The 15,392-nt window shown below is 46.3% G+C and overlaps 2 protein-coding genes across 2 annotated transcripts in view; one reads left to right on the top strand and one right to left on the bottom strand.

The window, feature by feature from the left end:
* actn3b (actinin alpha 3b) overlaps positions 1-6,912 on the top strand; it is a 27,435-nt gene extending 20,523 nt beyond the window's left edge. The window contains exons 8-21 of the mRNA XM_063894893.1: positions 164-249; positions 458-550; positions 1,179-1,409; positions 1,878-2,025; positions 2,426-2,576; positions 3,689-3,797; positions 3,919-4,059; positions 4,144-4,326; positions 4,540-4,674; positions 4,862-5,041; positions 5,130-5,276; positions 5,357-5,422; positions 5,501-5,659; positions 5,815-6,912. Coding sequence (XP_063750963.1) covers positions 164-249; positions 458-550; positions 1,179-1,409; positions 1,878-2,025; positions 2,426-2,576; positions 3,689-3,797; positions 3,919-4,059; positions 4,144-4,326; positions 4,540-4,674; positions 4,862-5,041; positions 5,130-5,276; positions 5,357-5,422; positions 5,501-5,659; positions 5,815-5,973 — 1,988 coding nt within the window. The 3' untranslated portion in view covers positions 5,974-6,912. The remainder of the gene's footprint in view (positions 1-163; positions 250-457; positions 551-1,178; positions 1,410-1,877; positions 2,026-2,425; positions 2,577-3,688; positions 3,798-3,918; positions 4,060-4,143; positions 4,327-4,539; positions 4,675-4,861; positions 5,042-5,129; positions 5,277-5,356; positions 5,423-5,500; positions 5,660-5,814) is intronic.
* Positions 943-15,392, bottom strand: prkd4 (protein kinase D4). Its single transcript, XM_063894894.1, is given in 21 exon segments — positions 943-2,042; positions 6,997-7,155; positions 7,305-7,390; positions 7,776-8,043; positions 8,155-8,253; positions 8,453-8,614; positions 8,704-8,810; positions 8,948-9,020; positions 9,098-9,123; positions 9,335-9,542; positions 9,873-9,950; positions 10,124-10,177; positions 10,179-10,248; positions 10,444-10,597; positions 11,271-11,354; positions 12,082-12,277; positions 12,573-12,727; positions 12,845-12,976; positions 13,302-13,440; positions 14,673-14,839; positions 15,279-15,392. Coding segments are annotated over 19 exon segments (2,400 nt in total). The 5' UTR covers positions 14,829-14,839; positions 15,279-15,392; the 3' UTR covers positions 943-2,042; positions 6,997-7,002.

The following is a 15,392-nucleotide window of genomic DNA, read 5'->3' as shown; positions in this document are numbered from 1 at the left end:
ATAGCAATATACTATATTCTTTATGAAATACTAAAATGAAATCCAAAGCTGCTTTCCAAAATATGAATGTGACACATCAGGTATAATATTGATTTGGCTGTTGGTGTGATTCCTCCTCACCTTGCATGAGAATATTAAAATATTGATAATTCCCCATCCCCAGATATCGTGAACACACCCAAACCCGATGAGAAGGCCATCATGACCTACGTGTCCTGCTTCTACCACGCCTTCGCCGGCGCTGAGCAGGTCAGACCATACTTCATTCTCATGCTGTTGTAGTTAAAGCTCTCCTGGATCTTGTTGATTTCTTTGTAAAAGCAGAAAATGAAAACTCAAACCGTGTCGAGATGATATTCCAGCCGTTCTGATGGATGCAGTCTTCTAGAAATATGCTAATCTATGTTGGCATGATGCGTTGTAATGTTTATTAATTGATAATTACTCCCTCCCTCAGGCTGAGACAGCTGCCAACCGTATCTGCAAGGTTCTGGCCGTGAACCAGGAGAATGAGAAGCTGATGGAGGAGTATGAGAAGCTGGCCAGTGAGGTGAGAGACCGCTGCAGCAGAACCCTCCCACCAGCAGCCTGCCGCACATCCTCCCCTACAGAAACACACTGATGTTGCACCGCTTTTAACCCTCAGATTTTCTCTAGTTTCTGATCTAAATATAAATCTAAATTTACTTCCAATGATAAAACAAGTTCAGACTATATGTGTATTATTTTATAGAGAATTGTTTCAATGAAATAGATTTTTAAATGAATGAAATGACAGATAGCCGTTAGAGGTTTCCACAGCCAGGATAATATGTCTTTACTTTAAAGTGTTCAATTAATAATGGTGTGGAATCAGAATAGGCTTTTTAAACAAGGTGAAACCAAAATGAACCTACTCTTAAGAAGTTATAATGAAAGTATTAACCAACAATATGACCTTAAGACTTTCAAGAATAATTTATTTATGAACATGTTTTTATAATCCAATCCTCCAAATGAGTATGAACAGCTATGTCCTTCATATTTAAAAAAGACTTTACTCACAGAAAGAGTTAATAAACAAATCTAAAGTAAACCAGAACTTATCCTTGAGACAGGCCAGTAGAAAAACATACAGACAGGATCTAAAACTGATATACAGAGACATTAATACTCCTCACGTCTCCCTTCCCTCCCAGCTGCTGGAGTGGATCCGCCGCACCATCCCCTGGCTGGAGAACCGCGCGGCGGAGCAGACCATGCGCGCCATGCAGCAGAAGCTGGAGGATTTCCGTGACTACCGTCGCATCCACAAGCCGCCCCGCGTGCAGGAGAAATGCCAGCTGGAGATCAACTTCAACACCCTGCAGACCAAGCTGAGGCTCAGCAACCGGCCCGCCTTCATGCCCTCCGAGGGCAAGATGGTGTCGGTGAGCGCGGCACACTTTCAGCTCAGCGTGCTGGAGCAAAGCTTCGTTGTGGATCAACGCGCTTTGAATCTGTTGAGGGATTACTACTTCTCATGTTGTTTTACATCCCTTTTAAGCTGGTCAAATCCTTTCAGACCCTCTGTTTTTAAGAGTTAACTTGTATAAGAGAATACAAACAACTCGCCGAACAACAGCTAATTAAATAAGGATGGGGAAATGCAGGAGAAAGAAAGGGAAACTTGAACAGAGTGCCAATAGAAGCTGTACTTCATTTCCAAATAATACAGCACTCAGACTTCAGTCGTTTCAAATATCTCCCAAATGTCCAATAGATATTAAAGTGTTGTCACGGCATCGCCTCCATTATTTATATTCTGAACACTTAATTCCCTCCAATAAGTATCAGCAGAGCGTTTCTGAACCCCTGCTCTCAGCATGCAGCGATGATAAAGCCTCTTCCTCCTGCAGGATATTGCCAACGCCTGGAAGGGGCTGGAGGGGGTGGAGAAGGGCTACGAGGAGTGGCTGCTGACGGAGATCCGCCGCCTGGAGAGACTCGATCACCTGGCTGAGAAGTTCAAGCAGAAGTGCTCCATGCACGAGTCCTGGACCGGAGGTAGGGCCGACGGAAAGCTGCGATACACATGATTACAGGGGGCCAAGGTCAGGTGTGTTTTAATAGATCACACTTCTTGGGTACCGTGGCAGAAAAGTTATTCGATAGTTTATCATGTCATAACAAGTCAGAGTATAGCCCTAAAAAAACATGTAGTATAGCTAATGAAAATATTTTAATAAAGGACTTATTATAGGGTGCCAAAATTAGGAGAAAAAATGACCTACATTTTATTATATAAAGTCAAAGTCCAAAAAGTCTGTTCTAAAAAAACACACTAGTGAGTTATTTAGCCAACCAAGAACATTGTCTTAAACATAATTTATATCAAATATATTAGAAAATCTATGTTTACGTGTTGTTATTCATGGGGAGAATAAGATCACTGTGTGTGTTTCAGGTAAGGAGGAGCTGCTGTCCCAGAAGGACTACGAGTCGGCCTCCCTGATGGAGATCAGAGCTCTGATGAGGAAGCACGAGGCGTTCGAGAGCGACCTCGCCGCTCACCAGGACCGAGTGGAGCAGATCGCTGCCATCGCCCAGGAGCTCAAGTAAGACGCCGGGACGCAGGAAACCTTAGTTTCTATTTGCCAGCTCGTAGTCGTATCGAGTTCCCCAAACATTTACATTAGAAAAGCTATCGTACGGGTCCCCAGCACACTAGCATAAGTTGTACAATAAGCATAAGTGGCATTAATAAGCATATGCAGACAACAGCTAGAATCATTTTCAGGAAAGAAATGGCGTTTTTTTTACTCCTGGTGAGCTGATTATGATGAATTTGGGTCAATGTATAAGTTTAGGGGACTCAAAACTGCCTTTTTTGATCCTAGGAAGGTCAGAAAGGTATTCAACATCTTCAGTAACAACAAAAAACACTTCAAAATTCTCCAAGGTATGCAAGTTAGCATCCAGCAGTTTGTATGTGCTGGGAAACCGTACGAAACATTTGTATCCTAAAACTTTGGGGTACTCACACTGCTGGCAACTACACTCTGATGGAGATGTGTGCAGGAAACTGTCGGCGGGACAGGAGCAGGAAGAGACCGAAGACTTTCAGGACTTTTAATTGTCTCGTTGGGAGAGATGCGCGATAGCGGGGCAAGGATGTGACCACAAAAGTAGAAATGAGTGGAAAGCATATTAATGAGGGATAAAAAGATGAAAGGGGATTCATGAAAGAGCAGAAACCTCTGATCTCACTTTATCACTATCCCCCCCCCCCCATTCCTCTGGGCTCCTTTCTCACACACAGTTCTGATAGGATCTCTTTGATGCTCCAGTGTTCAGCTACATAATGCGGAATATGTATGCAACGCATTCATGACTTCTGAAGACGTTATGGACTCAACAGCAGAACAGTTCTCAGATGACCCGTCGGCTGCAGGATCGGGGGCGAAGCCAGTACATGTGATCAGTATTCACATGTTACAGATATTTTGGAGTTCCTTTGGGAAGTAGTGAGACAGGGGGTCTTTAAGAAGTGGCCGATGTTATGCATCTTTTTAAAATGCGACAAAGAAGATACTCAGTTTGTAAATCAGCAGAAAAAATCCTGAACTTCTCCTTCCTTTTTATCTCTCCTGACAATAAACATAACAAGATACAACATTGAACATTTGATAGAGACATGAAGGGTTAATGCTGCCGTGTGTTTCCACAGTGAGCTGGATTACCACGATGCTGCCTCAGTGAACGCTCGCTGCCAGGGCATCTGTGACCAGTGGGACAACCTGGGCACCCTGACCCAGAAGAGAAGGGACTCCCTGGAGGTACACCCCAAAATAATTATATATAAACACCCAAATCATTCATAAAATAACAGCTTTTGACTTTAATAGCTGTCCACACCTGTTATTGTGTTCATGACGGTCTACTTGTGTCTGTGTGTAGCGCGTGGAGAAACTGTGGGAGACGATCGACCAGCTGTACCTGGAGTTCGCCAAGAGGGCGGCGCCTTTCAACAACTGGATGGACGGAGCCATGGAGGACCTGCAGGACATGTTCATCGTCCACAGCATCGAGGAGATCCAGGTACAATCCATCATCAGAATGTGGATTACGTCTGTCTTTTGTTTCCTGTAAACATGAACCCTGATGACCGTGATCCTCCCCCAGAGTCTGATCACAGCTCACGACCAGTTCAAAGCCACTCTGCCCGAGGCCGACAAGGAGCGCATGGCCACCATGGGGATCCACAACGAGATCCTGAAGATCGCCCAGACCTACGGCATCAAGCTGTCCGGAATCAACCCCTACACCAACCTCTCCCCCCAGGACATCAGCACCAAGTGGGACGCTGTGAGTCATTTCTTCCTCTTGGGACTCTTGGGTGTTTAATTTAAGATTCATCTTCACATCAATCATTTAAAGTAAACAGGAAATGTCAACTTAGCGGCGCTCGCTCAACAACAGGTCAGAAATAACACATCGTTTTAGCGTTAAAAAAAACGTAGTGTCTCTGAGTTAAAGAAGCTCTTGTGACGTTGGTGCGTTTGATTCGTCCACCTGCAGGTGAAGCACCTGGTTCCCCTCAGAGACCAAATGCTCCAGGAGGAAGTGGCCAGGCAGCAGGCCAACGAGAGGCTGAGGCGCCAGTTCGCCGCCCAGGCTAACATCATCGGACCCTGGATCCAAACCAAGATGGAGGTACAGTGAGACTGAAAAACTACACTTGAAAAAATACAATAAAAGCAATTTATTTAAGATGTTTTTATTATATAATGTTCACCCTGGGACTAAAACAGCAAAATAAGTTTGAAAAGGCAATGTAAACAGTGTTTGTAATTAAGCTGCATAGAAATAGATTTACCCAGTACACCCCCCCCCCCTGCAGGAGATCAGCCACGTGTCTGTGGACATCGCAGGCTCCCTGGAGGAACAGATGAACAGCCTGAAGCAGTACGAGCAGAACATCATCAACTACAAATCCAACATCGACAAGCTGGAGGGAGACCACCAGCTGAGCCAGGAGTCCCTCATCTTCGACAACAAGCACACCAACTACACCATGGAGGTACGCCGCTGCCATGGCAATCAGTGACATCACACCCTGCACCTCTGTTCCTTTATTAAAGTCCAATTGTCTCTCTCCCCCTCTGCAGCATGTGCGTGTGGGCTGGGAGCAGCTGCTCACCACCATCGCCAGAACCATCAACGAGGTGGAGAACCAGATCCTGACCCGCGACGCCAAGGGCATCAGCCAGGAGCAGCTCAACGAGTTCAGGGCCTCCTTCAACCACTTCGACAGGGTGAGGCTCCACTTGTTCATCAATACATTCATCCTAAGACTGTTTAATATCCAAACTAACACACGTGTCCCGTTTTGCAGAAGAGAAACGGCATGATGGATCCAGACGACTTCCGTGCCTGCCTCATCTCCATGGGTTACGATCTGGTGAGTGCAGCATCTCTCAGACCTTTACTAATGAGTGATATAAGTTACTAACTGGTGCTCTCCCGCTCTCTGTGACAGGGCGAGGTGGAGTTCGCCCGCATCATGACTCTGGTGGACGCCAACAACACGGGCGTGGTGACCTTCCAGGCCTTCATCGACTTCATGACCCGCGAGACCGCCGAGACAGACACCGCAGAACAGGTCATGGCCTCCTTCAAGATCCTGGCTTCAGACAAGGTGAACAAACACACACACACACAGTCCCGTTGAGTGTACCAAAGCTTTGTCAGGAATGTTTAAAAGGGACACTCAACGCTGGCAACTGGAATTACATAATAGCCCCTTGTCTTGGTGCATTATAATAACAGACCCCCCCCCCCCCTCTCCTGCAGAACTACATCACAGTGGACGAGCTGCGCAGGGAGCTTCCCCCAGATCAGGCCGAGTACTGCATCAGCCGCATGACCAGGTACATCGGGGGAGACGGCCCCACCGGAGCCCTGGACTACATCTCCTTCTCCAGCGCCCTCTACGGGGAGAGCGACTTATAAACACCCCCCCTCCTCCTCCTCACCCCTTCTTCCCAGCTATCTCTCCTGTGTGGAGAGAGCCATTTAAACCCCCTACCAATGTCCCTCCTCTTTCAAATCTTCCCCTTCTCCCCATCCATCCCTCCCTCCACACCCAAAAACACTGCCCAGAGAGGGGGAGAGTGGAAGGCTTTGCTCAGATCTTAGAAGCTGTTTGGACTGGCCAGCCCCGCCCTGTCAGAGAGCGGGTGTTGCACTGATTATGTAAGAGCGTACATATTACCATACCTGCCTCTAGGAGACGCACGGTATGAGGAGGGGGTCAGTCAGGATTAAAGAGTTGGTACTCTGAGCAAAGCCTCCTGCTCTCCCCGCTCTCTCTCAGATTACATATTTTTTGTAGAAGGGTAATTAAAGAAGAGATCGTGATTAAAAATAAAGCTGGTTGGTCAGTTGGTTGTGTATTGTGCATGCTATGTTGACGTTTAGAAACGCTGTGTGTGTGAGACTCGCCTTCAACACTAACGGGTTCCTCAGGAGCCTGAAGCAGAGGCAGGTTACAAAGTCACACACCCCCCCCACCACACACAGAAAACTGCTAACCTGAAAAGCTCAGGAACACAGGGAGGGGAACGGGCACAGAAACATAATCAGGGAGCAAAGCACTGTGGGAAAATATAGACAAGGAAGAGGACTGACTTAAGGATGAAGACAGATTGACCCCACAAACCTCTCTCTAATGTAACATGAAATGCAGGGGGGGCACGGGGAGGTGTGGGGAAGTAAAGGACATAAGAAGAAGAATCTAAACTGTATGTGAACACCAGCTCTGCTAAAGAGGAAGCTGCTCTGTATGTGACGAGGGTAACCGCTGCTCCATTCTCCTCCCTAACCCACTCTGTCCATAAAAACACTTAAAATAAAAAACTCAACTTGGAATAAAAAAGGAAAATGATATGACTGAAGCGGTTGTGTTGTTTTTTCCTCACTAACTAATAAATAAAAAGGAATACTGATCTGCTAAAGCTCAGATAATACATCTACCTGCAGTCACATGTCAGGGTCCCAGCAGAGGTGAGAGGGGAAGTCCAGGCCTCTCTCCTGGGTGAAGCCTATCCAGCGCTCCTCGTCCCCGTGGTGCGTCAGATACCGGCAGCCCATCCTCTGCTCGAAGGCACGCAGGTCACACCACAGCTGGAAGTCCTGCGGGAGGGAGGGACAAGGAGGGGAAATGTGATATATTTTGAACAGTTAAATTATATTCAATCTAGAAAGCAGTCCTACACAAAAAGGGGGGGGATTCATGAACACAGCTATAATCCTGCTCATATTAGACTTTAAATATACCTTACCTGCAGCCAGGGGTGTCCCAGAGCTTTGCCCACACTGAACCTGCGTCTGACCGACACCTGCAGCATGTTGTTGATGAGGCTCACCGCTGGAGACAGAGAGAGAGGATCGAGACAAACGGGATTAAAAGCTGACCACTGCTGCCACCCCATGGACAGCATGAGCATTACATGTGGTGATTTCCTGCAGGGTGAAATCAAATAAACTATAAAGACATTTAAAGAGGAGATTAAGGCAGGGGTTTAAAAAATATAAACGTGAAATCCCAGATGTATTAGAGAGATTCCCCATGCTCTTTATGTTAAATAAATGTAGTTAATCAAGATGCAAGCAGGTAATAATATCTTGATGATGCATTCAAGGACTCAATTGAAATGCATACAAGAGGTATCAGTCATCTTATTTACTGCTTTGAATAAAACTCAAATCTCCTTAAAGAAAAAATATTCATAATGCAAAATAAAACCACCCACCCTCCAGTGAGATGGAGGTCCAGGGTTGCCGTGGATACATGAAGGCTGCGTTGGTGATCTGCTGCCGGATGTCCTCTTCCTCGTTGAAGGGGAAGGTGCCGCTCAGGCTCACGTACATGATGACGCCCACCGACCACATGTCCAGAGAGCGGTTGTACCCGCTGCTGCTGATCACCTCGGGGGCCAGGTAGGCCGGCGTCCCCACCACCGAGCGGCGGAAAGACTTCTCTCCGATGATGCGGGCGAAGCCGAAGTCACACAGCTTCACCTGAGACAGAGACAGAAACAGAGACAGAGAGACAGACAGAGAGAGAGAGAGAGGATGTAACCTGAGGTAGAGACGAGAAACACGGTGTAGGAAACAGTCAGGAAGTGGCACCTGGGGGAAGGGGTCTGCAGAGGCCAGCAGCACGTTCTCTGGTTTCAGGTCGCAGTGAGCGATGTGTTTGAGGTGCAGGTACCGCAGAGCTTCCAGGATCTGCAACACAGAGACGCAGCATCAGCTAACTTCATGCAGAAAGACATGAAATATTACGCTTCTCAAAGGCTGAGGGACGGACCAGGAGGCTGGACTAAGAAGAGTTTTGTGGTCCGTAAGTTTTCAAATAATACTAAAAACACACATCTAACTGAAATGGGACGAAGATACCAACATGGTTTTGTGAGAGAGTCGTTACCTGGCTGACGAGGAAGCGGGTGTTGCGTTCAGGGAGTCGGCCTCTCTCACTGGACAGGATCATCTCCAGCATGTCTCCGTGGAGCTTCTCCATGACGACAAACACGTACTCCACCGTCTCGAACATCCCCTCCAGCAGGACCACGCCGAGGTGGGACAGATTCTGGACACACACACACACACCCACACACCTATGTTAGATGATACTGAAGGTAACTCAAAGGTAAGTCGGAGCTGCAGCAGCCTCAGTACCTGCAGGATGGCCACCTCGTTCCTCAGCTGCGTCTCCTGCTTGGTGTGGAAGCGCGTCTTATCGATGACCTTGATGGCGACGGGCCGACCCGACTTCCTGTGAGTGCCTGAGGAGCGAGAGAAAAGCCACTTATATCACTTTAATATCTTTATTTTTAAACTATTTTCTTTTAAAATATCAATAAAGTGAAGCCTCTGATGGTTAGATTGTACTTGTTTCCCAAACTGTTGAAGAGCAGCTGACCTTTGTACACGACCCCAAACTGTCCCGAGCCCAGAACCTCGTCCGTGGAGATCTGATACACCGAGCTGATGTCCTGAAACACACACACACACACTGAGCACACTGAGGTATGAACCATGAATTCACTGTGATTAAAGTGCTGTTCCTCACCACGCTGTCTCTGCTGGAATCTCTACCTGTAATCACAGAAAAATGATATATTTATTTAAAAAGAAGATACACTTTTATTCACGTTTGTTTAAAAGTGTTCTGTTTCTTTAGAAATCTGAATAAAAAGCCAATTTGTTTTATAACCCTGATGTTTTCCCACCCACATTTTGAGTGATAGGTTACTAATGGACAAACAGCTTGTTCTCGTTACATCCCATAATAATAACCCACTCTCACCCTGCTCTTCCCCCCCGGGTCGCCCGCTGCTCTGCACCGGCATCATGGCCTGCCGGATGGCGCTCTCCCAGACGGAGGCGCTCTCTCCGGCCGCCACGCAGTAAACCAGCGCGGCGGTCTCCACCTCCAGGGTGTGGCCGCTGTTGCCTGTTGACAGGGAGAGGTGGGCGGGGCCTCGGACCTGCAGCACCTCGGAGAGACTGATCTCCTGCAGGAGGAACACAGGAGGCTATTATCCACATCCTGAGTATGATCTCCTCCAAAGCTTCAGCGTTATTAATAAAGACGGAACAAAATCCAAGACGTAAAAATGTGTGATATTGAATTGATTTAGTTTTGATATAATGATTGTATTTGCATTTAAAAAAAGGAGGAGCAAGAAATTGAAATGGAAAACCTGGCTCCATGAGTGTTTGACAGAGACTGGTAAATCACTAACCCAATAAACTAAGTAATTATTATTCAAAGGGTAAGGGACGTACTTGAATTCATAGTTTTGTAGTTATTTGTCAGAGTGTTTAAAGGCTCAGGTCTCTACCTTGTATAACTTGGTGCTGCTCTCGTTCTGATACAGAGTGATGCTCTTCCAGTCCAGGATCCAGTAATGGCGCTTCCTCTGAGAAACACACAGCATGTATGAGGATGGTTAATGGCTCTGATCCCGGAGTCAGTGCAACCTGCCTTCAGTTTGGTTCATTTAGAACAATCAGTACTTTATTTTGTTTACTATTGTAGTTCCTCACACATCCCAGTTCCCATATCCACAGGTATAGTGTGTGTGTGCCTCACCAGTGTGTCAGTGTTGGTGTGGTGCAGCAGCCAGCCCTCTCTCAGGACCCCCCCCTGCTCTCCTCTTGCTGTGATGCACCGACTGCACCAGCCTCATCAGAGGGATGTAGGTGCTAAAGCACGGACTGCAGCAGGAAACGGAAGAGAAGCAGATTTAGAACTGAATTAAGTCTTCCAAGCGCTCTCTAGGTGGCACTACTCATTAAATGAGTCATGCAGATTCATATATTGATGTGAAACAGGAAGATGAGAGTTGTCATGACGCTGCCCCCCCCCCCTCCAGCAGGATGACATCACCAGAGTAAATGTGACCCTCTGACCTCATGGCCTCCCGCGGCGGCTCGTCCTCCCGGCTCTCGGCGATGGAGTCTCCGTCGGTGAACATCTCCTCCTCTGAGGTTTCCAAAGTGCTGCTGAGATCTGAGTCATCGTCCTCCGGGTCATCCGGGCCGCTGTTATCCACCGCTGGGGATTCTGGGAAATGACATCATGTGCAGAAGATATAAGGGATGCAACGTTTGATGATCTAGAGAAACAACGATGCTGTTAGGTCTTTAAAATGACAAAAAATATGGAGAAATTTCGAAGTGAGGTATAAAAACGTAATAAATAATAATAATATTAAACTTGATAAAAACACATTTTCTGTATCCAGTCATTCCAGAAAAACAGACCCCTTAACAAGTTGTCTTAATGCTCAGAGCCCCAGTCTCTCCCTCACTTGGTACTCAGGTGAAATGCAAATGAATACCAGTAAGCAGTAATGATATCATATCTCTCAGCGGACGTTGGTTGCCTCGTTTGCTTTATATTTGACTGTTTTTATTGCCATGTGAGGCTGTACTTAAACCTGAATCATGATACCACTAATCATCATCTCTACACGGAAGAACGTGATGTTTCTGGGAATGTAAAATGAGTCCTGAATCTATTAAATCCTCCTGAGCTGGAGGCTGACTCATCTTTGAGTCATCATGATAAGAGCATCAGGGGGGGGGCATAGTATGTTGAAAGAAATCATAGTATAGAATGTTAAACAATAGACAAATCTGAAAAAATAGTACAGTATATCCCCCAAAAAAAGTGTAGTATAGTACGCACACGAAGAAAAGCCATAACAAAACTTTGATTAACATGTCCCCCTCACCCTCTCCGTTGGCGGCCTTCCTCTCTCCGGGACAGTCTCTGGGGACGAGCAGCTCGCAGCGCCGATGGCAGTTAAACCTGCAGTCTGAGGATAAATAACAACATTTATTATTGTTTACAGTTTCATTTCAGACTCTGACACACACCCAGGCAGAGACTCAAATGATCCTCATCAGCACACACATCAGCCTCTGGGTTTCTGGATCCACAAACGGCTGGCTAAAGCCCGGCTGGAACAGAGCGCCTACAAACCTATATTATATCTTAATGTCTCCCATGACTCACCCTGGAAATACAGGCCATAAAACATGGATCATTTGAATAGTTGAAGTCCACAAGATGAGGCAGAATTGGAAGTTTATTTTAAGCTCTTGAAGGAGGTTTGAAATCATTTCTTTAAACCGAATGTGTTAAATTATTCTCTTACGCTGTGGACGCTGTTGTTTACCCGAGGCATCCCTTCTCTATGTTTTCGTTTAGCTGAGAGAAGAGTGTGATAATGCAACAAATGTTAGCATTGTACCACAGATGGTGTTCCAATGTGGTGTTTTGGAGTGTAAAGGAAGAGCTGTCGTACAGTCTGTTAACCAGGTCAAAGTATAGTATGTGAAAAACATGATCATTAATATTCTCTTATGCTGAGGAAGCTGTCTCCCCAAGGAATCCCTGCTCTAGGTTTTTGTCTCTAATTTAGCTGTAAGAATGTTAGTATTACATCACAGATGGTCGGCCAATAATGGATTTTTGAAAGGCCGATAAGGACAAGGGTAAACAAATAACTCTACTAAACGCTCCCGTTCATCCAGGCTGACCTGAGCACTGCAGCCCCTGCCTGAAGAGCCCTCTGAGCAGCCGGCAGCAGTGCTGGCACATGGTGGGCTTGGTGTAGCTGTGGATGTGGAAGGTGTGAGGAACCTGAGCCCGGCTCGAGTCCCCGTACCCGATACCCAGCCACACCGGGGGCTCCACCCAGGACAGGGGTCTGGAGGAGGGCTTGGTCATGCTGATCTGGAATCGGACAGAGGCGGAGATTCAAAGGCTTGATTTTCATATTCAAAAAAGGGCAAAACTAGTAGAATGAGATAACACAGAATGTGAAATGACATACTGCACAGTGATTCTAACCAGATCTATGTGCTTTAAACTTTACAGAGCTCAGGAACTTGACCCTCTGATGTCCCCTGGCTGATCTAAGGGCCTGTGAGCGTCACAGCGGTGTTGTGTTACCTTAAATAAAGCACTACTATGTGTTCAGAGGGCTCCAGTGACTCGCTTCAGGAGCAAATGAAGAGGACTTCCTCACCTCCTCCAGACTGCCTCCCGCCTGGTTAGACAGGGAGTGTGTGCGGGGTCGTCGGGGGGGAAACAGGGAGAGGCTGGTGCTGACCTGACGCCTCGCCCGACTGCAGTCATTGGGCAGCAGGAACGCACAGCGCTTATGGAAGTCTAACCCACAACCTGGGGATGATAGAACAGATCGTATATTTTCTGACACTTTGAAAAGGTTGAATCCCGATATAAAGACAACACTGAAGCGTTTGATGAGGAGGAGGAGGAGGAGGAGGAGGGGCTGACCGTCACATTTGAGTCCCTGTCGAACGAGGCCCCACAGCATCTCTCCACAGTGGTGGCAGAAGGTGGGGGTCCGGTACGAGTGGACCACCAGGGAGTGTGGGCGGATCCTCATCTCGGTCACAGTCGCTGATCCTGAGTCAAATTTAAATGAAGAGAGGGGATAAAATGAGGTGAGGCCACTGATTCGATACCCAGAGAAATACCCCCTGTTGTAGCCGGACTGGAAATGAATTTGATACTAAAGCACTTTACATAAACCGGATCAAATCCTACATGTGTGACTGACGTGAAGTGTGTTGAACCCTATTCTCAGGCTTCGAGGCGAAATCCCATTCCACACGTCTCTCCATTCCGTCTTATGATGAATTGAAAACAGCTCATGACTAACTGAGTGATAATAGTAATTTAGAAAATGATCCGGAGAAGTTCTTTCCTCTCGCTCTGAGCTGTTGCCTACCAGCGATGATGACCTCGATGAGGTCTCCTTCCCGCAGCTCGTCGTCTTCATTGAGGCGCTGCAGCAGCTGGGAGGAGGAGAAGTCATGTCTGAAGAGCAGCACCTTCTCCCCGACGCCAACCACACTGCACTCTGGAGCCTGAACACACACAAACACACACACAGTTAGAATGTAGAGCTTCTTAAAGAGCTTTTCTTCAGCCATCCTAGTTTGGTTTATAACAACCACTTGAGGTTTAAGGGAATATAATGCAAAGCAATATATAGCTCAATATTATTCCATAAAGCTGCATATTTCTCTGACTCATGAAAGGAAAACTATTTGTAATTTGTATTTTTGTGTCTACTTCATCTACCCGGAATAAAAAACTGTAATTAAAGTTGATTTTTAACACGAAATAAAGGATTCTGAGACACCAAGGGTGTTACACAACAAAGGCTAAACACCATATATTTAATTACAGATGATCCTGTGTACTTGGATCTACTGCAATGCATATACTAGACTTTGTTTCTCAAACAGGAAGAGCCTCTACGTTGTTTTTCCTTCTTTGTTTTGTGTCAATGCAACCGTTTTATGTAGGTTAGTGTACAGCCAGACACACATTCTTCAGACCGGGCTGACCTGCTGCCTAGAAACTGAAGAAAAGCCTCAAGTCAAAAGATGTGTGTGTGCGTGCGTGTGTGTGTAGCGGGGGGGAGGCCATGGTTGGAAAGTTTGCTGTGCGCTTGTCGACCACAGTGAGAAGACCAGAGGACAACACCTGCATTCGCTTACCCTCAACTCACTTCTAACTGAGTGCATTTGTATTCCTAACTGGGCAAATGTTGTGTCTGGTTGTGCCACAGAGTCACACAAATACTAACACACACATGCCTGTCCTTTAGGTGGTTTAAAGAGCTCACATTTAAGAGCAGATAATAAGATTGCATCTCAGATTGGACCTTTTTAATCTAATCTGACCTCCTTTAACCGTCTGCAAACGCTGGTTAAATCATTTGCGAGTACGTGCCTTACACGACTGCTATTACCCCCACAACATCCTGCTACCCGAGTGAATTTAGAAGAACCTATACATAGTAGCCTACACCGTCCTCCATCATGCATGTGGTGACCTTTGAAAGTCCCTTCCTGACATTTGGGACGCTTGAAACGCCCCCTAAACATCTTCAAAGTAGGACTTTATAGGGCAGGTTTTCAGTTCAATAAATGCAACTACTTTTATGAGTCATGATGTTTTTCAGGACCTTGTTTTTCATATCAGTTTGAGGATGCTGGAAATCTCCACTAGACCAGACACTGGTTCAGTAGAGCATGTCCGATCCACTGCAGCATTACTCTCTAAATGAGACCCTCCAGGTTTTCCTCACCTTGTGCTCGATGATCTCTGCAGCCAGTGTCTTGGCATGGCGGTAGCTCAGGTTTCCAGCCGGGACTCGAACCACCTCCCGAAACAGGCCGAGCTGGAACTGGACCAGAGCCGGCGCCGAGACAATGCTGGGGCAGGAGGGAGGTGCTGCGGACATGGAGGAAGGTCCTGAGACAACATGGGATTAGACTAGTTGAGTTTTGATAAAAATAGACAAACCTTCAAAGTTAAACAGGAAAAGAAAATATTCCCGTCTAAAACATAAGCAAATTAGAAGCATTATGGAGATTCAATTGGGAATGTGCTTTAAAAAAAACAGCTGAGGATGTCATTTGTATTTCTTTTTTGACAGATGAACTTTCAGTGGGCTTAATTCTTCCTGTTTTTAGTAATGGAATCACTAGTATGATTTAGTAAGCGACAGATTTCCATTAGCAAATGCATTTTCACCACTAAAAACCGATATAAAATATGAATTAGGGTTGAAAACATTACAGCACACACCTAAATCGACAGTATGATTAAGATGCCAGGTGACACAGAGTTATCTATATAAAATAAAGGCTGTTTCAGTTACTAAGATGTCAAATAACTTGAGTATCCTTACTTAGTAACCCGGGTTCCGAGCTTCGATCTGTCGTCTCGGCGGGGGGACAGCTGATCACTCTCTCATTGAGCTGCAGATTCTCGGCACGGTGGGTTTGGTTTCCTATTTGTGGGG

This window comes from Eleginops maclovinus, chromosome 11 (genome assembly GCF_036324505.1).
Source record: "Eleginops maclovinus isolate JMC-PN-2008 ecotype Puerto Natales chromosome 11, JC_Emac_rtc_rv5, whole genome shotgun sequence".
NCBI classification, from domain to species: Eukaryota; Metazoa; Chordata; class Actinopteri; order Perciformes; family Eleginopidae; genus Eleginops; species Eleginops maclovinus.
The sequence above is the reverse complement of the archived record's forward strand: the minus strand, read 5'-3'. Positions and strand labels throughout refer to the sequence as shown.